Raw genomic sequence first — 27832 nt, forward strand, 5'->3', positions numbered from 1 at the left:
TCCAATTTCCATCAAACTTCCTTCATTTCCATCCTATTTTCCATCAGGTGGAATAAATGCCATCATATTTTCCATCAGAGGGTAAAAATGCCATCCAATTTTCCATCAGGGGTTAAAGATGCCATCAAATTTTCCATCAAAAGAATGCGGATGGAAATAAAATTCCTAATTTCCATCATCCTTTGATGGATTTTTTTGGTTTAGGATGGAATTCCATCAAGTACCATCAACTTTCCATCAATTGTCCATCAAGTGTTGATGGAAAATGAAGAAATTGATGGAAGATCTAGGGAAGGGATGTGCAATGCAGGGGACATTGGAATTTTGTTCTTTTATCAAGTCTTGATTAATTGCCTCTTAATTTCTTTAAAATGATACACTGGACCTGTTAGTTCACTGTATAATATTTTTATTTGCATGAGTACATCCAAGATTTTAAAACACAAAACTGTTTTCTTTACTATTCACTGTTAAAAATTTCACTTTTGGAAAAAAAATATCAAGACATGTATTCTGAAAAGTATATTTATGCCCCCGTAACTAAAAGTTGGGGGGCATAATATTTTACCACTGTCCGTCTGTCCATTCGTCTGTCCGTCCTTCTGTCCGTTCCTTCCATTATGGGTATATAGTTATTCCAGATAACTTCTCCTACAGTTTAAATGCTAGGAAGTTTTCACTTTGCTTGCTATTTGTACGTATATTGAAGGTGTGCATGTGGTCAGGGTTTTAATTTTTAACCGGATTTTCAAAGGAAAAATGGGTTATTGATTTGGGGATGTAAGGCGGGCGGGCGGGCGGCTGCCAAACAGTGTCCATTCAATATGTATTATATCAATATCAATGTATGAATGGTCTAGCACCTGATAATCTATCTATTAAATTTACTGCTTGTACTGATCTTTATAATTATTGTCTCAGGTCGACAACATCAAGACTTCTTCATGTCCCAAGACCTAATTCTGAATTTTTAAAAAGAACATTTAAATATTCTGGTCTTATTACCTGGAATAATTTACCAAATAATATTAAAGAAATAAATAATTTAGATACATTTAAGATCAAATGTTCAAACTATTTTCTAACTGTACAGAATGAAGATGTTTGATTCTAATGTATTTTTTCTTCTTCTATTGAATGCATATGTACTTATTCAATATTCAAGCTGCTATATATAACAGTATTATGTATTTTATTTTGTTTGTATTTTTTTTTATATACGCCCGTTACGGGACGTATTATGGTATACCGTTGTCCATCTGTCCGTCCGTCCGTCTGTCCGTCCGTCGTCAACATGTCGGACATTAACTCAAAAACGCTTTAACCAATTTGCATAAAACTTTGGTGAATTGTTTATATCTATTGATGTGAGCTCCCTTTCGTTTTTTATAAATTTTAGATTTTACGTTTCTGAGTTATGGGGTTTTATTCATTAAAAAAAGGGGGATTTTCCAGTTTTCGGACAATAACTCAAGAATGCTTTCACCAACTTGCAAGAAATTGTGGTGAATTGTTTATATCTGTTCACATGAGCTCCCTTTAGATTTTTATATATTTTAGATTTTACGTTTCTGAGTTAAAGGGTTTTATTGATGAAAAAAGGGGGATTTTCCAGTTTTCCGACAAAAAATCAAAAATGCTTTCAGCAGTTCTTATTAAACTTTAGTGAATTGTTTATATCTATTGATGTAAGCTTCCTTTACATTTTTATAAATTTCTAATATGACATTGAGAATTAATTGAACTTTAATTGTTTATAGTCTGACAACAGATTTACTAAGTATTGCGCAACAGCACAGTGTATTGCACAACAGCAAGAAATCTTAATTAAATATAAATTCAATTCATATAACCAAGTTCAAGTTCTTTGAATTCTTTTATCCAGAAACCTATAATATGTCAAATATTTAATACAATCCAAATTCAGACCTGTATCAAGCTTCAATATTGTGTCCATTTTTGACCCAACTGTTCAGGGTTGGACCTCTGCGGGCGTATCCAGCTGCGCTCAGCGAAGCAGTTTATTCTTTTCTATTTGTATAAATAGTTTTTGAAGGCCTCAAGGAAGATTAAAATGTAATTGTTAAATGTGTTACCTTCGTTAATAAAGAATTTTATTTATTTATAATAACATGAAAACGCTATGACCAAATTTTTTCAAATTTAAATATGTTGTTTCCTGTGACTAAATGAAGGTCAAGTTCAATTTTCATGATTTAAGCTTTTCTCCTTGTTGAGTTATCGCCCTTTTTAATATCCAAAAGTGGTACTTCTAATGAGATTGAGTTATTTTCCTTTGAACAGAAATTGCTAATTATATATATAAAGTTTTATTACGCTTAGTGTTTTTAAATAATTTTCACCTGTTATCAGATTACATAGCATATGGTAAATGTCTTATGACACAATTATAATTGGAGTGACAGATTTATTTGAAAATTTTCTATTTTCTAAGTGCTGATGATTATTAGCTAAATAGGACTGTATAAATATAGTAAGAAATTTACTGTTCATTTTTATACGACCGCAATCGTATATTGGTATCACGTCGTCAGCGTCGTCCGAAGGCATTTGGTTTCTGGACAATAACTTTAGTTTAAGTGTATGGATCTCTATGAAATTTAATCAAAAGGTTCAATACCACAAAAGGAAGGTTGGGATTGTTTTTGGGGGTGATGGTCCTAACTGTTTAGGAATCAGGGGCCAAAAAGGGGCCAAAACAAGCATTTTTCTAGTTTTAGGACAATAACTTGTGTATAAGTATTTTGATTGCTCTGAAATTGTACCACAAGGTTCAATACCACAAGTAGAAGGTTGGGATTCATTTTGGGGGTAATTGCGCTAAACGTTTAGGAATTTGGGGCCAAAAAGGGTCTAAAACAAGCATTTTTCTAGTTTTCAGACAATAACTTGTGTTTAAGTGTATGGATGTCTCTTAAATTGTACCACATTTTACAAAAAGAAAATTTCTTCAAAATTATTTTTCTTTGGAAAGATTTTGGATTTTTTTTTCTTTTCTTTGGTTAATTGTTTGAAGAATTTTGTGGTAGGTTTGTTTGTTATTCTGTAAAAACTAAATTTTTTGAATGCTATATATGGTTTTTTTTTATGAAGTGAACTCCTTTAAAAACTAAGAATTTATTGTCTATTAATAAGCATATATTTAGATTTCTGATTTTGGGCCCAGTTTTCAAGTTGGTCCAAATCGAGTCCAAAATAAAACTGTGTTTGATTTCAACATAAATTGAATATATATAGGGCTCTTTGAAATGCTGAATCTAAACCTGTATTTATTTTCATTATTAATTAGATATTATCAAATTGAGGTCCAAAGGGTCCTAAATTAAACTTTTGTTTAATTTCATCAAAAATTGAATTCTTGTGGTTCTTTGATATGCTGATTCTAACAATGTTTTGATGATCAAATCATATTTAATTTTAGAGAATTTTGTCATCACTGGTTGTTGTTATTATATTATTGATTATAATTTGAAAATAGATGTATATAACATAATATCTAATTTTAGAGAACTATTTATTCAGTTTGAGGTATTTCCCTTTGAACAGAAAATTATATGGATAAAATTAACCTGTGTTTCATTTCAACATAAATTAAATATATATAAGGTTCTTTCAAATGCTGAATCTAAACCTGTATTTAGATATTAGATTTTTGGGCCCAGTTTTCAAGTTGGTCCAAATCAGGGTCCAAAATTAAACTTTGTTTGATTCAACAAAAATTGAATTTATGGGGTTTTTTGAAATGCTGAATCTAACCATGCATTGAGAGATTTTGGATTGTGGGCTCCTTTATCAAATTGTTCCACATTGAGGTCCAAAGGATCCTTAATTAAACTTTTGTCTGATTTCATCAAAAATTGAATTCTTGGGTATCTTTGATATGCTGATTCTAATATGTACTTAGATTTTGGATAATGGACCACAATAGTAAATGTCCAATTTCAAATATTTCATTTCTTTGACCACATTCATTTTGTGTCACAAACCTATGCAAATATTCTATCACAATCCAAATTCAGAGCTGTTTTAAGCTTAAATGTAGTGTCCATACTTGCTCAACTGTTCAGAGTTCGACCTCTGCAGGAAAATCCGGTTTGCTGTCACTCTGACAGCCTCTTGTTAATTAATATTGTTATGATGTTGTTTCGTTTGTGTGCATGTCCCCAGAGGTAATCTGTTAGTGTCATAAGTTCATTTGTGATAGAACAGCATACCAGTATTTACCAGTTTTTGAGAATATCCATTGTGGTTAAACAAATTTTAGTGTGAGGAAACATTTTTAAGGGTTACAATTTTCACAGCATTTTTGTGTGCATGTTTGTTTTTTTCAACTCTAGAAATGATGTCATATCTCTTTTTTTTTATATGAAAATTCTATTTAACATGTTCATGGCATCTGAAATTATGTTAAGTAAGCACGCTTCATTGACTTGTTTTAAAATTCATATTTTAACAGTCTTAGTTAGCTCATAACAATGAAATGTCTGATGAACAGTTTCATATTAACTGTAACATGTTTGCTTGAATGGGTTGATTTGCTGATCATCTGAAAAACAAAGAGAAGTTACTGACTGACTTGGTATTAGTTCTGATCTTTGAAGGACTACAGATGAAAAAGTTGAACAGGCCTTGCATGCTTTGAAATGTCATCCAGGCCACCATGTTCAACTTTGCATTCTCTATTGCAGACTTTGCAAAGGCAGGCAATATATCCCTATAGTTGTATTTGCCAACCCATCTCTAAATTTCACCATGTTTTCTTCTAAGGCAAGGATGGATGTTAAGCAACCAACAATCAATCAATCTAATGCATGGAAAGAACTTTCTATCAATAATTTGTTCACCATGATCACAATTTTTGCACACAGGTAGACAAGTAAAGAGTTTCAAATAATATTTGAATTTACTTGTTTATAATGCCTTCGAACATTTATCACGAGTGAAAACATTCACAATCACAGCAAAGATGGATTTTGATTGACTTATTAATGTTCACTATTGTCTCCCTTGGTAAAAGTTAAAAATTGAAAACCAACAAATGATTCGTGTTAATGACTTTCACAAAATTATGTTTTATGGCTGTTATCACATGCCATTGGGACAAGGGATTAAAATCATGCAGTGCACAGCTTAATCGTGAAGGTTGGCAGGTATATGTATAGAAGTCATGAAAAATGGTGCAGAATAGCTTTTTTTTTTTATTTCATCCCCTGACATTTTGTCTATGAGGAATCAACCGTACTAATTTCAATTGCTCTGGAAATGAAACTTTATTCTTTTTTGATGCAGTATCTGTGATATTGCCTTAAAATCCAAACGATGTATTGATCTTCCCATGTCTTAACAGGGAGTTTCACTGTATGTCATCAGGGAAGGGTGAGTCATTGCACTCATGAATTTATAATCTACGGCTCTTCCAACATCACCATACGAATAGTTCAGAACTATCAAATCTTATCAATAATCTTTCGTTGGAATTTGAAGTAGCTCCTATACTTCATCATTGAAATACATTGCAGTCTGAGATTCTCAAAGTGGTAAATAAGATGTATTAAGGATTAGTGCAATGCTCTCTGGATATCAAAAAACCTTGCAACAACTTGAAGAGGGGTCCGTAGGTGGCCTGTAGCATGTCAAAATTCTGTCCCTATCTAACGTACCCTCATTTTCCAGTGGTAGTCCAAATTTCCTAGCCTTCTTCCTGGTGGATCTATTTTGATAATAATATAACCTATCTATTATATTAATTGCTAATTTGTATGTTCATGATATAGTAGTTTTGTGTCAGGACATGATGCCCTTTTTCTTTTGTTAACTGGATTTTCGAAGGAAATATCGGTATTAAAATGGTTATATACGGCGGGCGGCTGGGCAGCTCTGGCGGCTGCCAAACAGCGTCCGCACAATAACATGAAAACTCTTTAACACATTTTTTTCAAATTTAAATATGTTGTTTCCTGGGACTTAATGAAGGTCTCTATTAATTTTCAAGATTTTAGTATATCTCCTTTGTGAGTTATCTTCATTTTTAATATCCAAAAGTAGAATTTTTAAATATTTTACTGTTGTTATCTTTTGATGATTTGTCTTATATCAGAATAAAAATTGGAGTGACAGATTTATTTGAAAATTATCTATTTCTTAAGTAAGCTATATCATTAGACATTCTGAAGATTATTACATTACTAATTATGTTAGAGTACTATGTTAAACAAACATAGTTCTGTTCTTTTAGATATTATAAATATTTCAGCATATGATAATGATTTATTTTCATTATTAATTAGATCTTTGAAATATTTTAGCATATGATAATCATTGGAGTGACAGATTTATTTGAAAATTTACTGTTTTCTGATTGAAATATAGGGGAAATCCATTGGGGTAACCCCTACCCCCCTTTTTTTTGATAACTTGTAAACGGTCAAGATTCCCACCCAGAAACCATATATATTCTTGTATGGGACAATATATCAAATCAAATGAAATATAGGGGAAGTCCACAGGGGTAAACCCTACCCCCTTCTTTTTGAAAACTTGTAAACGGTTGAGATCCCCACCACTAAACCATATATGTACTTGTATGGGACAATAAATTAAAGCAAATTAAATTTAGGGGAAGTCCCCTGGGGTAACCCCTACTCTCCTTTTTTTTGAAAACTTGTAAATGGTCAAGATCCCCACGGGGAAACCATATAATTCTTGTATGTTACAATAAAACAAATGAAATGAAATAAAAGGTGAGTTCCTTGGGGTCATTTCCACCTTCTTCCTGTTTAAGAACTTGTAAATGGTTGAGATCCCCGCCCCTAAACCATATATATATCCTTGTATGGGACAAAAAAACAAATCATATGAAATAAAGGGCAGGTTCCCTGGGAAAATTAATCAGTTTGTGTGTGTTATATTTGAACATAAATTAAATATATATAGGGTTCTTTAAGTGCTGAATCTAAACTTGTTTTTAATTAGATAATAATCTATTTTTATTATGAGATAAAGTTTTTGACATTGATAGATAAGTTGCAGATCTGTATTATTTTTTGACACATGAAAGAAACAATATTAGCAACTATTAATTAAATTGGATTATAATATGGAAATAGATATAACATCATATCTGATTTTAGAGAAGTATTTTGCTGGTTTTTTGTCTCGCCTTGACGGAGTCAAAAAGCGAGACATAAATATAGGTATGCTGTTTCCGGCGTTGGCGGCGACGGCGATGGCGTCAACAATGTATTAGTTTGTGATTAGGTCTAGTTCATTTATTGGTGAACCACTAGTGGTAGGTCAGTGATATTTGGTATGCAGTTGTATTAGCATTGGCACATCTCATTACCTTGGAGACTATTTGGCCCCGCCCCCTCAGTCAAGGTCTATTGACTTTGAAACTTTTCATAGTTTACATGTATTAGTTTGTGATTAGGTCAATTTATGGGGAACCACTAGTGGTAGGTCAATGATATTTGGTATGCAGTTGTATGAGCATTGGCATATCTCATTACCATGGAGATTATTTGGGCCCGCCCCCTCAGTCAAGGTCTATTGACTTTGAAACTTTTCATAGTTTACATATATTAGTTTGTGATTAGGTCAATTTATGGGGAACCACTAGTGGTAGGTCAATAATGTTTGGTATGCAGTTGTATAAGCATTGGCATATCTCATTTCCATGGAGATAATTTGGCTCCGCCCCCATAGTCATGGTATATAGACTTTGAATATTTTGCTAAGTTAACATGTATTAGTTTGTGATTAGGTCAGTTCAAGGGGAACCATTAGTGGTAGGCCAATGTTAATTGGTGTTCAGTTGTATAAGCATTAGCACAGCTCATTTCCACGGAGAATATTTGGCCCCGCCTCCTCAGTCATGGTCTATTTACTTTGAAACTTTTGCTTAGTTTACATGTATTAGTTTGTGATTAGATCAGTTTAAGATGAACTGCTAATGTTAAGTCAATGATATTTGGTATGCAAATTTATTGGCATTTGCAAGTATCGTTTCCATGGAGATTATATAGCCCCATCCCTGATCATGGTTCATTGACTTTTAAACTTTTATATAGTTTACAAGTTAATGTTTGTGTTTAGGTTTGTTTAAAGGGAACAACTTATAATAAGTCAATGGTATTTGGTATGCAGTCGTATAAGAATTGGCACATCTCATTCCATGGAGATTGTTTAGCCTGTACCTTCAGTCATGGTTCATCGACTTTGAATATTTGCATTACTTACATGTTAAAGTATTTTAATTTCAACATTTGCATTATCAAAATTACAAAAAGGCGAGACATATCTCTGTGATAACAGTTTATTATTGGTTTATGTAAATAAGTTTGAGTTATTTGTTTTGAAAAGTGATGTGTTTAATTGATAGATATAAAATCATATCTAATTTTAGAGATTTATGAGTGGTTAAGTCATATCTAATTTTAGAGAATTATTTTGGTGTTTTGTTACTGGTTCATGGAAAAAAATTTGAGTTATTGGCGAAATATCATTGGTAAATTGTTTGAAAATTTTTTGGTAGGCTGTGTGTCTGTCTGTCTTTCTGTCTCTCTGTCTGTTTGTCCTTCAGTTTGGCAAATCAGTTTGCCACACTTTTATGCCTGCGCTGTAGTTGAGGGGGCATTAAGTTTTACCCTTGTCTGTCTGTAAGTACGTATGCTGTATGTCCCAAAATTGATTTTCGTTCCCTATGGGACAATAAAACAAATCAAATGAAATATAGGGGAAGTCCATTGGGGTAACTACCACCCCCCTTCTTTTTGATAACTTGTAAACGGTCAAGATCCCCACCCTGAAACCATATATGTTCTTGTATGTTACAATAAAACAAATCAAATGAAATAAAAGGCGAGTCCCCTTGTTCTTCTTGTATATAACAATAAAACAAATCAAATGAAATAAAAGTCGAGTCCCCTGGTGTTTTTTTTGTGATCAAGTTATTTTCCTTTGAACAGCAATTGTTAATTATATACATAAATTTTGATTACACTAAGCCTTATAATAGATAATTTTCACCTGTTTATAAGTCCTGTAATCAGTTTACTAAACATAAAATTGAGAATGGAAATGGGGAATGTGTCAAAGAGACAACAACCCGACCACAGAACAGACAACAGCAGAAGGCCACCAACAGGTCTTCAATATGGTTAATGTCTTATCTTGAGTGACAGATTTATTTGAATATTTTCTGTTTTTAAGTGTTGATGATTAAAAGCTATTGTAGTAGTAAATATAGTTAGAAATTTACTGTTCATTATTAGACATTTTGAAGATAATTACAGATAAGTTTTATAGATTTTTAAAAGACATTGTATTAATGCTAAATAAATTTTTTGATTTTTTTTCTTTACTTTTGTAAATTGTTTGTTATTCTGTAAAAACTAATTTTCTGAATGCTATATATATTTTTTTGATTAGGTGAACTCCTTTCAAAACTTAGCTTATATTGATGTCTATTAATAAACATATATTTAGATTTCTGATTTTGGGCCCAGTTTTCAAGTTGCTCCAAATCAGGGTCCAAAATTAAACTGTGTTTGATTTCAACATAAATTGAATATATATCGGGTTCTTTGAAATGCTGAATCTAAACCTGTATTTATTTTCATTATTAGTTAGATAATACCACATCCAGGTACTAAGGGTCCTAAATTAAACTTTTGTTTAATCAACAATTGAATTCTTGGGTTCTTTGATATGCTGATTTTAACAATGTTTGAGTGTTAAATCATATCTAATTTAAGAGAAGTTAGTCATCACTGGTTGTTGTTATTATATTATTGATTATAATTTGAAAAATTACATCATTTCTAATTTTATAGAACTTAGTCATCACTTTATTCATTATAATCATATCTATTTATCAAGTTTAAATATTTATAGGGTTCTTTCAAATGCTGAATCTAAACCTGTATTTAAATATTAGATTTTTGGGCCCAGTTTTCAAGTTGGTCCAAATCAGGGTCCAAAATTAAACTTTTTTTGATTCACAAAAATTGAATTTATGTGGTTCCTTGAAATCCTGAATCTTACCATGTATTGAGAGATTTTGGATTGTGAGCTCATTTATCAAATTGGTCCACATTGTGGTCCAAAGGGTATTAAATTAAACTTTTGTTTGATTTTATTAAAAAATGAATTTTTGGAGTTCTTTGATATGCTGATTCTGACAATGTACTTAGATTTTGGATATTGGACCATAATAGGTAAATGTCCATTTTCAAATATTTCAGTTCTTTGACCACATTCATTTTGTGTCACAAACCTATGCTTTGTCAAATATTCAACCACAATCCAAATTCAGAGCAGTTTTAAGCTTAAATGAAGTGTCCATTCTTGCTGAACTGTTCAGGGTTTGACCTCTGCAGGAAAATCCGGTTTGCTGTCACTCTGACAGCCTCTTGTTTTCTATTTACTTGGTTTTGGGGAATTTGAGGGGCTTGTTTATCAATCCTGAACTTCTCTGAACTCACACTGAAAAGAAATATTGTAAACACACTTATACTATTTCACTAGTGCATGGACTGTATGTTTGCATCAGTTTTGAATTTTCAACCATGCTTACTTTATGTGTTTTATAACCACAAATTGACTTTTCCATCCCCCCATTTAAGTAGGCAATTAATACTACAGCAGGTAATTGCTGTGTTTAATGGAACTTAGAGTAAAACTTATTCACAAATAGGATTTTGTTTCTATTTTCAGTTCTACCAACTATTGAATCAATCAGTAAACAATCAGTCTATGAGAACAATGTTTTGAATGGTACTTTAGAGTTTAAAGAGGTTTACCCTTTACCAGAATGTGTTCTTTACTGTGATGTAAGTAATCAATATGATGAATATTTTAACGTACACATGGCTTAATGAGTCAATGCGAGTTTTTTGTCTTGCCTTGATGGAGTTAAAAAGCGAGACATAGGTATGCTGTTTCTGGCGTCTGCGGTGGCTGTGGCAGCGTCAACAATGTATTAGTTTGTGATTAGGTCTAGTTTGTGGTAAACCACTAGTGGTAGGTCAATGATATTTGGTATGCAGTTGTATTAGCATTGGCACATCTCATTTCCATGGAGATTATTTGGGCCCGCCCCCTAAGGCACGGTCTATTGACTTTAAAACTTTGCTTAGTTTACATGTGTTAGTTTGTGATTAGGTCAGTTTATGGTGAACTACCAATGGTAGGTTAATGATATTTGGTATGCAGTTGTATTAGCATTGGCACATCTCATTTCCATGGAGATTGTAAATTAGCTTCATGACCTTCAGTCATGGTTCATTGACTTTGCATATTTGAATAACTTACATGTTAAAGTATTGCTATTTTAATTTCATCGTTTGCATTATCAAAATAAAAAATAGGTGAGACATATCTCTGTGTTAAAGTTTATTTGACATTTACAGAAGGATTCCTCTTCATTAAGGAAATATATCAAAAATTCAATTGACAAGACTTGCTAGTTTTCCGCTAAAGATTGTTGGTCCTCTAGGAGCACCCCATTTTCCTCCACCAATAAAAGCTGGCAACCACAAAATAGTAGATAGTGCTGAAAGTGCTGTTAATACACCAAAATCAATCAATCAATAAAAAATTCAATGAGGATAAAAAAAAACTTAAATGACACACAGTCTTTTCCTGGACCCCCCTTTCCCCCTTAATTTGGAAAGTATTGATTGACTGGTAAAGGCATATGTGTTGATCTATATTATGATTTACTGCCATTCAAAATTGCCAATTAATATTTAGCATTTAAATGACACAGATACTATGATTAATTTCTCACCTACTCTATCGGTCCCTAATTTGAATAACAGGTACAATTTGATAGCTTTTGTTTGCATGAAAGGTTCTAGCATTTTTATTGCAGAACTTTGATGCATATTTCTTTGTCCCAAAAGTGGATATCTGATAACAAATTTTGCAGCAATATAATTACTTTCAGTGCATACCAGTATTCCCGATGACATACATTGCTATATTAATCAACATACCTTTCAGTGCCAACTCGTAGTCAACAAACTCGTACCAGAAGCTAACCAACTCATACCTTTATGAAATTATACAGACTTGTACCCAATCATAGAGGAACATACAATTTTGCTTATTTGTATATCTGCATTTTTACCAAAAATTATCAAAGATTTAATACAGACTATGTCTACTTTCACAGGAAACACCTGTCTCATAGTTATGTTTTGCTTTCCAGGACAAAAGACAAAAGGAAATACCTATATGTGAAACATGCAAGACATGGGAAAGAGACTTTTTCAAAGTTAAATTTACTTTCAACATAGATTTGAATAATAAAAACTGTAGGTAAGAAAATTACAAATGTAAGAAAATTTGGTAACGTAGTCCTTATTCTTTTAAGTTATGGTCAACTGGTAATATGTGATAGACTGTAAATCTAAGATCAGGAGAGAGGGGATTTGGGTCAGGAGTGATCAGGAGTTTAGACCTCATATCTGTAGGGTTTTTTATTGACATTCTTTTGTTCATAAATGTAATTACCTGATGTAAAAACTGCCGTTTTTGTGTGTTTTGTCATATCAATGAGTTTACTCTTGAAGCCTGTCTATTTGGATGAATTCAGTTAATATTTGAATGATTTCAGTTGAAAGAATAATTGAGAAGAATTTGTTTTTTGTATGGCCGCAAAAAAATTTTGTGTTCGTATATTGGTATGACGTTGGTGTCGTCGTCGTCGTCGTCCAAAGACACATTGGTTTTCGCACTCTAACTTTAGTTTAAGTGAATGGATCTCTATGAAATTTTACCATAAGGTTCAATACCACGAAAGGAAGGTTGGGATTGATTTTGGGGGTTATGGTACCAACAGTTAAGGAATTAGGGGCCAAAAATAAGCATTTTTGTAACTTCCAGACAATAACTTGTGTGTAAGTGTATGGATCTCTCTGACATTGTACCACAAGGTTCCATATCACAAAGGGAATGCTGGGATTGATTTTGGGGATAATTGCCTCAAAATTTTACGAATTAGGACAAAAAAAGGGGCAAAAAACAAGCATTTTTCTAGTTTCATGATAATAACTTGTGTGTAAGTGTATGGATCTTTCTGAAATTGTACTACAAGGTTCCATATCACAAAGTGAAAGCTGGAATTGAGTTTGGTGGGAATTGCCCAAAACGTTTAGGAATAAGGGCCAAAAATAAGCATTTTTCTAGTTTCCAGACAATAACTTGTGTTCAAGTGCATGGATCTCTCTGAAATTATACTGCAAGGTACCATACCACAAAGGGAAGGCTGGGATTGATTTTGGGGGTTATTGCCCCAAAATTGTAGGAATTAGGGGCCAAAAAGGGGCAAAAAACAAGCATTTTTCTAGTTTCAGGACAATAACTTGTGTAAGTGTATGGATCTTTCTGAAATTGTACTACAAGGTTCCATTTCACAATAAAAAAGCTGGGTTTGAGTAAGGGGGTATTTGCCCTAAACGTTTAGGAATTTGGGGCCAAAAAGGGGCCTAAAAACGAGCATTTTGTCTAGTTTCCAGACAATAACTTGTGTTCAAGTGTATGGATCTTTTGAAATTGTAGTGCAAGGTACCATACCACAAAGGGAAGGTTGGGAATGATTTTGGGGTGATGAATCATAAGGGGGTTCAAAAAATTTGGGGGATGGATTTTTTTTTCTTTAAAATTTTCCATTTTAAATTGGTTATTTCTGATTCATATATAAAAGCAAATAATAATGATATGGTTTGAATAGGTAAATTAAATTATTTTTTAAGTTCTTAGACCACATTCATTCTGTGTCAGAAACCTATGCTGTGTCAAATATTTAATCACAATCCAAATTCAGTGCTGTATCAAGCTTGAATGTTGTGTCCATACTTGCCCCAACTGTTCAGGGTTCGACCTCTGCGGTCGTATCAAGCTGCGCCCAGCGGAGCATTTTATTGGTTTTGTTTTTCATTGCTGATTGTTGACTGCTCATGAATTGTGCAATTTGATTTGATATTTCCTTTGAATACAAAGAGAGAATTAAAGCATAGTGTTTTATTCATGCCTTCATCTTTATTATTTGTACTTATTGTCATTGGCTTATAGTCTGGTGTGCAAATGTTTTAGGGGGAAAACCAACAAATAGACTGTAGTTCTGATAATAAAGCTTTAAACAATTTGTTTACTTTCCAAATTCTTAGAAAAAATTTAGTAGTATGGGAAAAAAAAATTGTTATTGTACAATGAAATCATGTGTCTTGTATTTTTCCAGGGAGGAAAATGTATCAGTAAGATGTGCTGTTGGCAGAGAAAACTATAAGTATGACTTTTCCAAATTGCCAAAAAACAGTGAGTATGATTCTTTTTCTCTCTTACAATTTATTAAATAAAGGACCTGCATCAAGGATGTAAGAGCCCTAGATTTTCACTTTTGTTCAATCCTCCATCTGTCTGTCAACAAATTTTTATACATAAACTCAAAAAGGTAGGTGGCAAAATTATACAAATTTGCAAACATTGTATCTTGAACATTTCCAATTCATGGTTTATGGTCAATTCTTGTAAGGTTTTTTTTTTAATTTCTTATCTCATATTCTATAAGCAATAGTCAACTATGTTTTGTTGATTAAATGATTGTTTGGTCTGCATGTTCTTCTTGCAGGGTTCATCTGAACTTGACCACATTTTCCAGGTTCATGGGTTTACATTAACATGATTAAGTTTTCATGAATAGTTTTGTTTCTCAGATTCTCTAAGCAATATATATAGGTTAACTTTATTTTGTATTCACAATGATTGCAAGGTGATTATTTTTGTCAGACAGGGTTAACTTAACCTAGACTTCATTTACCTGGATCATTGATGTTAAGTTTCTGTAAAACCCTATATTTAGACCTTGACATTAAAGACTTTCAACATAAAATTCCTCTAAAAGTAGTAAATCAGGGTAGACATTTTAGCATGTGATCTCTTGTTTGAAATAATGAGTAATTTTAGTTTTCCTATTGTCAACTTTTGATTTTCGTCGAGCCTGCGACTTTTGTCGCAAAAGCCAGACATAGCGATCCTACATTCCGTTGTCGTCGGTGGCGGTGTCCACAAATATTCACTCTGTGGTTAAAGTTTTTGAAATTTTAATAACTTTCTTAAACTATCCTGGATTTCTACCAAACTTGGACAGAAGCTTGTTTATGATCATTAGATAATATCCAGAAGTAAATTTTGTAAAAAAAAAAATCCTGTTTATCCGTATTTTACTTATAAATGGACTTAGTTTTTCTGCCAGTTAGATTACATTCACTCTGTGGTTAAAGTTTTAAAAATTTTAATAACTTTCTTAAACTATCCTGGATTTGTACCAAACTTGGACAGAAGCTTGTTTATGATCATTAAATAGTATCCAGAAGTAAATTTTGTGAGAAAAAAATCCTGTTTATCCGTATTTTACTTATAAATGGACTTAGTTTTTCTTCCAGTTAACATTACATACAGTCTGCAGTTAAAGTTTTTAAAACATTTATTAGATTCATAAACCATCCTTGATTTTTACCAAACTTGGACACAAGCTTCTTACAATCAAAATATAGTATCTAGAAAATGCTAGAGGAAAATTTTAATAATTTTTTCCCCATTTTTGTTGAGCCTGCGACTTTTTTGCAAGCAAAACCTTTTTTCATACATTTCAAACGTTTTATTTCATTAACTGTAAATCTATTATGTGCATTCCCGTATCACACTGAAAACATAGACAACAGAAAAAGTAGGCGAGACACTGGGTTCCGCGGAACCCTTACAAATTTTAGGCAGTTAAGCTGCCTTATGCTAGCACCCTAGATTTGTGTTCTTCCCAACGAATGCTGAAAAAAGTGCCATTGTTATAATCTAGCAGGCTGATATGTTATTTATAACTAATTGGACATTTTTTTCATACTTTTAATTCTGGAATACAACAAATTTAACCAGAATAACCTTAAATGATCGTCGAACGACCCATAATATTTGAAGTTGCAAATAGGAAATCGTGCTCAATAGAAATCTGTACGTAGTTTATTATCCCCTGTGCTTTTGGCTAAGATGTCAAAGAACAATTGTATGAAATATTTCATCGCCGAAAATCTGTAATTACAAGTCGTTTATATTTCCCAAATGGCAAAATGCGCAGGAATATTGTTCATGTACAACAAATCTCTATGATAGAGGATATAAAGTTATATATCTAAGTTGGCTGTAATTTTACAACTTATCTTGCCAAATAAGGTTGTTGTTTTATGAATGAAACGAGGTCATGAAACGGATCCAGAAATTGACGTCGATGGGATGTTTCACTTTAGATCGATTTAAGGGCCAATGTGAACGCGTTGAATCGATCTTTAATCTGTCTGAACTAAAAAACCAAAAGAGGTAGTTTAGTTTGAATCAATCTAAAGTGAACCGATCTTACTTTAAATGTGAACACAGAGATCGGTTTAAACTAGTACGATTGAATCAAAAATAATGTATGCGCATGTATAGCGGCACAACTATATCAATGGTTCGTTGTTTAACCCATATTTCTCTGTTAACCGACCATTGTGTGCATGCACGTAAAAAAACAAACTGAAAACATGTTGTTTTCGCCGTAGCATAAATTTGCGAAATCTGTGTCTTCTTTTTTTAGTTGATTTTTTTCTCTTCAGGAACCGCAGTATTTCATCGTGTTGTAACTTTGTTGCTACAGTTTTTAGCTCACCTGGGCCGAAGGGCCAAGTGAGCTTTTCTCATCACTTGGCGTCTGTCGTCCGTCGTCCGTCATCGTCGTCGGCGTCGTCGTCGTCCGTCGTCGTTTGATTTTTACAAAAATCTTCTCCTCTGAAACCACTGGGCCAAATTTAACCAAACTTGGCCACAATCATCATTAGGGTATCTAGTTTAAAAAATGTGTTTGATGACCCCGCCAACCAACCAAGATGGCCGCTATGGCTAAAAATAGAACATAGGAGTAAAATGTAGATTTTGGCTTATATCTCTGAAACCAAAGCATTTAGAGTAAATCTGACATAGGGTAAAACTGATTATCAGGTCAAGATCTATTAGCCCTGAAATTTTCAGACAAATCTGACAACCTGTTGTTGGGTTGCTGCCCCTGAATTGGTAATTTTAAGGAAATTTTGCTGTTTTTGGTTATTATCTTAAATATTATTATAGATAGAGATAAACTGTAAACAGCAAGATCAAATATTATTATAGAAAGAGATAAACTGTAAACAGCAAGATCTACAAATAAGTTGTCATGACCAAAATTGTCAGTCGACCCCTTTAGGAGTTATTGCCCTTAATAGTCAATTTTTAACAATTTTTTGTAAATTTTTGTAATCTTTTACAAAAATCTTCTTCTCTGAAACTTCTGATACAAATTTAACCATACTTGGCCATAATCATCATTAGGGTATCTAGTTTTAAAAATTTGTCCAATGACCCCGCCTTCCAACCATCATGGCCGACTTGGTTAAAAATAGAACATAGGGGTAAAATGCAGTTTTTGGTTTATAACTCTGAAACGAAAGCATTTAGAGCAAATGTGACAGGTAGCAAAAATGTTCATCAGATTTAGATTCATCTGCCCTGAAATTTTCAGACGAATCCGACAACCCTTTGTTGGGTTGCTGCCCCTGAGTTAGTAATTTTACAAAAATTTTGCAGTTTTTTGTTATTATCTTAGATATCATTATAATATCTAATATCTAATACTATTAATTATGATTTTTACCTTATTTTACATGATTTCCAAAGCATCAGTAAATACAGGTGAGCGACACAGGCTCTTGAGAGCCTCTAGTTTGTTATTATTTTGAATATTATTATAGATATATATAAACTGTAAGCAGCAATAATGTTCAAAAAAGTTAATATGACCATAATTGTCAATTGACCCCTTAAGGAGTTATTGCCCTTTAAAGACAATTTTACACAATTTGTTCATCAAGTTTGCCAATATTTAAAAATCTTCTCCTCTGAAACTACTGGGCCAATTACCTTCAACCTTTAACTAAATGTTCCTTATGGTATCTTGTATATAAATTGTATCTGAAGTTTGTATCTATCGACAAACATGGCCGCCATGGCTTAAATTAGAACATAAGGATCAAATGCAGTTTTTGGCTTATATCTCAAAAACTAAATCTTTTAGAGCAAATGTGACATGGGGTAAAATTGTTTAATTGGTCAAGATCTATCCGCCCTGAAATTATCAGACGAATCGAACAACCCATTGTTGGGTTGCTGCCACCAAATTGGTAGTTTTAACAAAATTTTGCAGTTTTTATACGACCGCAAAAATTAAAAATTTTTGGTCGTATATTGGTATGACATTGGCGTCGTCGTCTCCGTTGTCGTCGTCGTCCGGCGTCGTCCTGCGTCGTCCGAAGACACATTGGTTTTCGCACTCTAACTTTAGTTTAAGTGAATGGATCTCCATGAAATTTTACCATAAGGTTCAATACCACGAAAGGAAGGTTGAGATTGATTTTGGTTATGGTACCAACAGTTAAGGAATTAGGGGCCAAAAATAAGCATTTTTGTAACTTCCAGACAATAACTTGTGTGTAAGTGTATGGATCTCTCTGACATTGTACCACAAGGTTCCATATCACAAAGGGAAGGCTGTAATTGATTTTGGGGGTAATTGCCTCAAAATTTTAGGAATTAGGGGCCAAAAAAGGGGCAAAAAACAAGCATTTTTCTAGTTTCATGACAATAACTTGTGTGTAAGTGTTTGGATATTTCTGAAATTGTACTACAAGGTTCCATATCACAAAGGGAAAGCTGGAATTGAGTTTGGGGGTAATTGCCCTAAACATTTAGGAATTGGGGGCCAAAAAGGGACCAAAAATAAGCATTTTTCTAGTTTCCAGACGATAACTTGTGTTCAAGTGTATGGATCTCTCTGAAATTGTACTGCAAGGTACCATACCACAAAGGGAAGGCTGGGATTGAGTTTGGGGGTGATGAATCATAAGGGGGTTCAAAAAATTTGGGGGGGGGGGGTTCTTTTTTTTTCTTTTTTTCCTTTTTTTTTTTTCTTTTAAAATTTTCCATTTTAAGTTGGTTATTTCTGATTTATATTTAAAAGCAAATAATAATGATATGGTAGGAGATACACACCAAACAGGATGTGTAAATTATTATATAACAAGTATTGTGCAATAGCAAGAAATTTTCAATTCCACAGTATTGCACAATAGCAAGAAATCTTCAATTCCACAGTATTGTGCAATAGCAAGAAATCTTCAATTGCACAGTATTGCGCAATAGCAAGAAATATCCAATAGCACAATATTGCGCAATAGCAAGAAATTGTCAATTGTACAGTATTGCGCAATAGCAAGAAATATTCAATTGCACAGTATTGTGCAAAAGAAGATACTTCGTATAAATTGCTTATTTCTTAATCATTTTCAATGGGGTTTTATTCTTGAATTCTTGGGGTTCTTTAATATGCTGAATCTAACCGTGTATTAAGTTTTTGGATTTTGGGCCCCGTTTTTAAATTGGTCCACATTGAGGTCCAAAGGGTCCAAAATTTAACTTTGTTTGATTTCATCAAAAATTGAATTATTGGGGTTCTTTGATATGCCGAATCTAACCGTGTATTTAGATTCTTAATTTTTGGTTCCGTTTTCAAATTGGTCTACATTAAGGTCCAAAGGGTCCAAAATTAAACTTAGTTTGATTTTAACAAAAATTGAATTTTTAGGGTTCTTTGATATGCTGAATCTAAACATGTATTTAGATTTTTGATTATGGGCCCAGTTTTCAAGTTGGTCCAAATCGGGGTCCAAAATTAAACTTTAGTTGATTTCAACAAAAATTGAATATATGGGGGTCTTTGATATGCTGAATCTAACCATGTATTTAGATTTTTGATTTTTGGGCCCCGTTATCAACTTTGTCCACATTGAGGTCAAAAGGGTCTAAAATAAAACTTTGTTTGATTTCATCAAAAATATAATTCTTGGGGTTCTTTGATATGCTGAATCTAACCATGTATTTAGATTTTGGATATTGGACCATAATAGGTGAATGTCCAATTTAAAATTTTTAAGTTCTTAGACCACATTCATTCTGTGTCAGAAACCTATGCTGTGTCAAATATTTAATCACAATCCAAATTCAGAGCTGTATCAAGCTTGAATGTTGTGTTCATACTTGCCCCAACTGTTCAGGGTTCGACCTCTGCGGTCGTATCAAGCTGCGCCCTGCGGAGCATTTTATTTGTTATTATTTTGAATATTATTTTAGATATATATAAACTATAAGCAGCAATAATGTTCAGCAAAGTAAGATCTACAAAAAAGTTAATATGACCAAAATTGTCAATTGACCCCTTAAGGAGTTATTGCCCTTTAAAGACAATTTTACACAATGTTTTCATCAAGTTTGCTAACATTTAAAAATCTTCTCCTCTGAAATACAGGTGAGCGATTCAGGCTCTTGAGAGCCTCTTGTTTGTTTCAAAATGAAAATTTGAACTTGTGATTCAAGAGAAACAATAACTTCATCCAATATGTTTTTTCAAGTGTGTGTATCAGTGTATCAACACATCAATTTGATAAATTAGTTCTATTTATACACAATGTTTACAGTTTTACAGGTAATAAGGTCAGATCAATTGCATTTTTAATTGTAGTGTGAACGCACTGGTTCAGATTAGACCGATAGAGATCATTATGTTTTAAGATAATGTGAACGCTAACTGGTTTTATTTAGATCGATTAAAGAAAAATGCTAGTGTGAACAGGGTCTTAGTAACCGTCTAAGAAGACAACTCCGACCGCTTGTCAGATTTACTTAGGGTTTCATAAAATGTTAGACTTACATGTCTAGCGGAGCCATCAATCTTTTGTTTGTGCATTGGGGTCTATCTAGGAGTATTTTGAGGGGCATAAAGAAGGGATGGGTTTACTGTAGAACCCTATGGGGTTTTATTTTTTAAATTTTCAAATGACTATTTCTCGAAAACAGTAAGTGATAGACACACACACGGTCTTCGGTAATGAGTAAAGGACATTAAAACAAATCAAATAAAGTATAGGGTGAGTCCCTGGGGGTCATTTCAACCCCCTTCAATTTGAAAATGCGCTTTTATCTTGTAAACGGTCGCAATCCCCACCCCTAAACCATATATATACTTGTATGGGACAATAAACAAATCAAATGAAAATAATTTGGGGGAGTACCCGGTGTCACCCACACCCTTCTGTTTGAGAACTTGTAAACGGTCAAGATCCCCAACCCTAAATTTAATCCTGGATTTCTACCAAACTTGGACAGAAGCTTGTTTATGATCATTAGATAATATCCAGAAGTAAATTTTGTAAAAAAAAAAATCCTGTTTATCCGTATTTTACTTATAAATGGACTTAGTTTTTCTGCCAGTTAAATTACATTCACTCTGTGGTTAAAGTTTTAAAAAATTTAATAACTTTCTTAAACTATCCTGGATTTGTACTAAACTTGGACAGAAGCTTGTTTATGATCATAAAATAGTATCCAGAAGTAAATTTTGTGAGAAAAAAATCCTGTTTATCCGTATTTTACTTATAAATGGACTTAGTTTTTCTTCCAACTAACATTACATACAGTCTGCAGTTAAAGTTTTTAAAACATTTATTAGATTCATAAACCATCCTTGATTTTTACCAAACTTGGACACAAGCTTCTTACAATCAAAATATAGTATCTAGAAAATGCTAGAGGAAAATTTTAATAATTTTTTCCCCATTTTTGTTGAGCCTGCGACTTTTTTGCAAGCATAACTTTTTTCATACATTTCAAACATTTTATTTCATTAACTGTAAATCTATTATGTGCATTCCCGTATCACACTGAAAACATAGACAACAGAAAAAGTAGGCAAGACACTGGGTTCCACGGAACCCTTACAAATTTTAGGCAGTTAAGCTGCCTTATGCTAGCACCCTAGATTTGTGTTCTTCCCAACGAATGCTGAAAAAAGTGCCATTGTTATAATCTAGCAGGCTGATAAGTTATTTATAACTAATTGGACATTTTTTTCATACTTTTAATTCTGGAATACAACAAATTTAACCAGAATAACCTTAAATGATCGTCGAACAACCCATAATATTTGAAGTTGCACATAGGAAATAGTGCTCAATAGAGTCCCTGAGGTCACCCCACCATTAAACCATATATATTTATATATGTGACAATAAAACAAATCAAATGAAATATTGGGGGAGTCCCTGGGGTCACCCCACCCCTCCTGTTTGAGAACTTGTAAATGGTCGAGATCCCCACCCCTAAACCATATGTATTCATGTATGGGACAATAAAATAAATCAAATGAAATATAGGGGGAGTCCCTGGGGTCACCCCACCCCCTCCTGTTTGAGAACTTGTAAACTGTCGAGATCCCCACCCCTAAACCATATATATTCATGTATGGGACAATTTAACAAATCAAATGAAATATATGGGGAGTCCCTGGGGTGACCCCACATCCTCCTGTTTAAGAACTTGGAAATGGTTGAGATCCCCACCCCTAACCCATATATATATTCATGTTTAGGACAGTAAAACAAATCAAATGAAATATAGGGGGAGTCCCTGGGGTCACCCCACCACTCCTGTTTGAGAACTTGGAAATGGTTGAGATCCCCACCCCTAAATCATATATATTCATGTATGGGACAATAAAACAAATTAAATGAAATATAGGGGGAGTCCCTGGGGTCACCTCACCCTCTACTGTTTGAGAACTTGGAAATGGTCGAGATCCCTACACCTAAACCATATATATTTATGTATGGGACAATAAAACAAATCCAATGAAATATAGGGGGTTTCCCTGGGGTCACCCCACCCCTCCTGTTTGAGAACTTGTAAACGGTCCAGACACCCACTCCTAAACCATATTTATTCCTGTTCGTCATTTCAAAAAGATTTGACTGACATATAAGGTCAATCCCATAGGCGTCACATATGCATATCACTTTACTAGACCAAACCAATATGTACTGGACTTTGCCCAATGTCAGGCGACCATGGGAATGACAAATTATGGGAGCTTTGTTTGGGAGACGGCATCCTGTTACAATTATTTCTTGTTTATTATAAAATTTTATTGATGCAAAAAATGAGTCTAGGTTAATTGAATTTACACTAATTATTTTTTGAATTATTTCTCGACCTATAATAATTTTCATTTATGGCTCACTTTAAAGAAAACATATAAATCTTTCAAGCTGTGTAAAGCCCAAGAATGTTTGACCAACTGTTTTATAATCACCTGACATTTTATTCCAAACTTGGTATGGAGTAAAATCATGGACTTGGGGTGAAGATGGGGGTCATTTACATTGATATATATGCATTGCTTTTGAAAACCTTGATGAAATATTAATTAATTTGCCTTAATAATCAATTCATTAGATAAACGTAAATGTACAATATACGAATGTTTAATGTTTGTTCTTTCAAATCTTAAAAAAAACAATTGAAGCAACACTGCCACAGTTTTCATAATACGTTTGCCTTGGTTTTTGGTTAACTGCCTTCAACGCTTACTGTGCTTTGATTTTATTATATCATATATCAAATGGTTTTCTTGTTTCAGAGGAAAACAACGAGGCAACAGCAGGAATTTCGGTAGGCGTTATTATTGGTGTACTAGTAGGATTTGCTGTACTTGGAACTATACTATATAAGCTATATAAGCATGGTGCTTTCAGGAGATGTCAGAGAGGTAACACTTTTGTCAGTATACATTTATAGTCATTTTTCAGATATTTGATATGCAGTTGTATTTGCATTGGCATATCACATTTCTATGGAGAATATTTGGCTATTGTTCAATGACTTTGTTTATTTTAAATAGTATATATATTTATAAAGTAAATCCATTTGAATTTCCACATATGCAGTTCACTTTCAAAATTACATACAGGCTAGGCATATATCTCTGCAGGACGACCTTAAGTGAACAATGAAGAGTATTTTTTTTTATTTTTGCCTCAAAAAGAAGAAGGGTACCAGAAGGTATAATTTGTACATTATACAACTAAAGGAAAAATGTATTCCTATCCATGTTATTTGTACAAAAGTTAGATGATTGAAGAATAAAATAAATCTTTTATCTTTAGCTCATCTTGCCCAAAGGGCTATGTCACAACTATTTTCCCTATATATTCCTGTCAACATTTCCTATATGTTTTTTATACGACCGCAAAAAATTTTTGCGGTCGTATATTGGTATGACGTTGGCATCGTCGTCGTCGTCGTCTGGCGTCGTCCGGCGTCGTCCGAAGATACATTGGTTTTCGCACTCTAACTTTAGTTTAAGTGAATGGATCTCTATGAAATTTTACCATAAGGTTCAATACGACAAAAGGAAGGTTGGGATTGATTTTGGGGGTTATGGTACCAACAGTTAAGGAATTAGGGGCCAAAAATGGGCCAAAAATAAGCATTTTTGTAACTTCCAGACATCACTTGTGTGTTAGTGTATGGATCTCTCTGACATTGTACCACAAGGTTCCATATCACACAGGGAATGCTGGGATTGATTTTGGGGGTAATTGCCTCAAAATATTAGGAATTAGGGGCCAAAAAAGGGGCAAAAAACAAGCATTTTTCTAGTTTCATGACAATAACTTGTGTGTAAGTGTATGGATCTTTCTGAAATTGTACTACAAGGTTCCATATCACAAAGGGAAAGCTGGAATTGAGTTTGGGGGTAATTGCCCAAAACATTTAGGAATAAGGGGCCAAAAAGGGGCCAAAAATAAGTATTTTTCTAGTTTCCAGACAATAACTTGTGTTCAAGTGTATGGATCTACCTGAAATTGTACTGCAAGGTACAATACCACAAAGGGAAGGCTGGGATTGAGTTATGGGTGATGAATCATAAGGGGGTTCAAAAAATTTTGGGGGGGGATTTTTTTTTTTTTTCCTTTTTTTCTTTTTTTCCTTTTTTTTTCTTTTAAAATTTTCCATTTTAAGTTGGTTATTTCTGTTTTATATTTAAAAGCAAATAATAATGCTATGGTAGGAGATACACACCAAACAGGATGTGTAAATTATTATATAATAAGTATTGTACAATAGCAAGAAATCTTCAATTGCACAGTATTGCGCAATAGCAAGAAATCTTCAATTGCACAGTATTGTGCAATAGCAAGAAATATCCAATAGCACAATATTGCGCAATAGCAAGAAATTGTCAATTGTACAGTGTTGCGCAATAGCAAGAAATATTCAATTGCACAGTATTGTGCAAAAGAAGATACTTCGTATAAATTGCTTATTTCTTGACCAATTTCAATGGGGTTTTATTCTTGAATTCTTGGGGTTCTTTAATATGCTGATCTAACCGTGTATTTAGTTTTTGGATTTTGGGCCCCGTTTTTAAATTGGTCCACATTGAGATCCAAAGGGTCCAAAATTTAACTTTGTTTGATTTCATCAAAAATTGAATTATTGGGGTTCTTTAATATGCCGAATCTAACCGTGTATTTAGATTCTTAATTTTTGGTTCCGTTTTCAAATTGGTCTACATTAAGGTCCAAAGGGTCCAAAATTCAACTTAGTTTGATTTTAACAAAAATTGAATTCTTAGGGTTCTTTGATATGCTGAATCTAATCATGTATTTAGATTTTTGATTATGGGCCCAGTTTTCAAGTTGGTCCAAATCGGGGTCCAAAATTAAACTTTGTTTGATTTCAACAAAAATTGAATATATGGGGTTCTTTGATATGCTGAATCTAACCATGTATTTAGATTTTTGATTTTTGGGCCCTATTATCAACTTTGTCCACATTGAGGTCAAAAGGGTCCAAAATTAAACTTTGTTTGATTTCATCAAAAATTGAATTCTTTGGGTTCTTTGATATGCTGAATCTAACCATGTATTTAGATTTTTGGATATTGGACCATAATAGGTGAATGTCCAATTTAAAAAATTTTAAGTTCTTAGACCACATTCATTCTGTGTCAGAAACCTATGCTGTGTCAAATATTTAATCACAATCCAAATTCAGAGCTGTATCAAGCTTGAATGTTGTGTCGATACTTGCCCCAACTGTTCAGGGTTCGACCTCTGCGGTCTTATCAAGCTGCACCCTGTGGAGCATTTTATTTTAAAATGAATTGTTTTTTAAATTTACCTATGACCACTACTTTTTATTTTCAACAAAACTGTACTTCAGCTTTTTATACTGCTGTTTACAGGACGTATTATGGTATACCATTGTCTGTCCGTCGTCAACATGTTGAACAATAACTCAATAACGCTTTAACCAATTTTGCATTAAACTTTGGTGAATGGCTTATATAGATTGATGTGAGCTCCCTGTTGATTTATATAGATTTTAGATTTTTCTTTTCCGAGTTATTGGGTTTTATTAATTAGAAAAGGGTGATTTTCCAGTTTTCGTACAATAACTCATAAATGCTTTGAGCAGTTTTCATGAAACTTTGGTGAATTGTTTATATTTGTTGACGTAAGCTCCCTTTTGATTGTTATAAATTATAGATTTTAGGTTCTTTTTAAATTATGAGATTTTATTCTTAAAAGGGGGGATCCAGTTTTCAGACAATAACTCAAAAGTGCTTTGAGCAGTTTTCATGAAACTTTGGTGACTGGTTTATATCTATTGAAATAACTTGCCTTTAGTTTTTTATACATTTTTTTTTACATTGAGGAGTTATGGAACTTTATTCTTTGAAAAAACGACGAGCATATCATGCACTCATGGCCCAGCTCTTTATTATTTCGAAATTTAAGTTAAATCTTACATAGACTTGTTTGTTATTTCCATTTGAATAGGTCAACACCTCTTTTTCACAGGATGATTCAACGTTTTGTATGTATTTTATATTTCTTATTTCATTAGGTCAATAAGCCCAAATATATGGCGTGAGGTATCCCTCTATAGTGGTTGATTAGTTTTCTCTTTTATTTATTTTCTCTGAAAAAAACAGATCATATGAACCATTGACCACATTTGAGTGTTTCTTTGCAAACTGGTGCCTGATGTCTTCCCTTACTAACCATGGCCATCCTGACTAAAAAAATGTAAGGGGTTAAATAAACAAAATATTTTTGGCCTTCTTTTACTTTAGTGGACTTTACACATTGTAAAAAAATGAGGGGACTCATGAAAAAATAAGATTTTGTGGTAGTATAATTGCTGTATAGTTGTAGGTTTTAGGGGACTACTAATATTTTTAATCCTACTAGGTAGTGTAGATTCCCCAAATTGAGCTGATCTTGTGCTATGCATTGTTGAACTAGTACTATTTCACATAGGTTTTCATTGAACTTTTTATGAAATTTTCTTTTTTTTCATTTTTAACCGGATTTTCGAAGGAAATATCGGTTATTAAAACGGTGATATACGGGGGCGGCTGGGCGGTTTGGCGGCTGCCAAACAGTGTCCGCACAATAACATGAAAACGCTTTAACAATTTTTTTTTTCAAATTTAAATATGTTGTTTCCTGGGACTTAATAAATGTCTCTATTAATTTTCAAGATTTTTGTATATCTCCTTTGTGAGTTATCACCATTTTAAATATCCAAAAGTAGAATTTTTAAATATTTTACTGTTGTTACAAGTGTGGACACAGATCAGTGTGGATAGTATGATTGAATGTTTGACAGTGTTTTATATGATAAAAGGAGTTCTATGTATTATGTTTTCTATGTATTAACTGTGTTGCACAATGACAACCAACATGAGCATAAGGGGTGCTGTTTATTTAATATTTAGTTTTTTATGTTCAACACGGGCATGGAAGAGATACTTATTGCATTAACTACCAAATGATTATGATAG

At 33.1% G+C, this 27832-nt stretch overlaps 1 protein-coding gene and 1 long non-coding RNA gene across 2 annotated transcripts in view; both read left to right on the top strand.

Annotated features, from left to right (window-relative positions):
- Window positions 1-23769, top strand: part of LOC127701867 (uncharacterized) — a 159237-nt gene extending 135468 nt beyond the window's left edge. Inside the window, exons 14-17 of the mRNA XM_052205840.1 lie at window positions 10738-10853; window positions 12236-12345; window positions 14267-14343; window positions 23612-23769. Coding sequence (XP_052061800.1) covers window positions 10738-10853; window positions 12236-12345; window positions 14267-14343; window positions 23612-23769 — 461 coding nt within the window. The remainder of the gene's footprint in view (window positions 1-10737; window positions 10854-12235; window positions 12346-14266; window positions 14344-23611) is intronic.
- A 437-nt stretch (window positions 23770-24206) lies between these two features.
- Window positions 24207-27832, top strand: part of LOC127701115 (uncharacterized) — a 37230-nt gene continuing 33604 nt past the window's right edge. Inside the window, exon 1 of the long non-coding RNA XR_007981822.1 lies at window positions 24207-24368. This is a non-coding gene — a long non-coding RNA (uncharacterized LOC127701115). The remainder of the gene's footprint in view (window positions 24369-27832) is intronic.

Source organism: Mytilus californianus, unplaced genomic scaffold, assembly GCF_021869535.1.
Source record: "Mytilus californianus isolate M0D057914Y unplaced genomic scaffold, xbMytCali1.0.p SCAF_5, whole genome shotgun sequence".
Classification (NCBI taxonomy): Eukaryota; Metazoa; Mollusca; class Bivalvia; order Mytilida; family Mytilidae; genus Mytilus; species Mytilus californianus.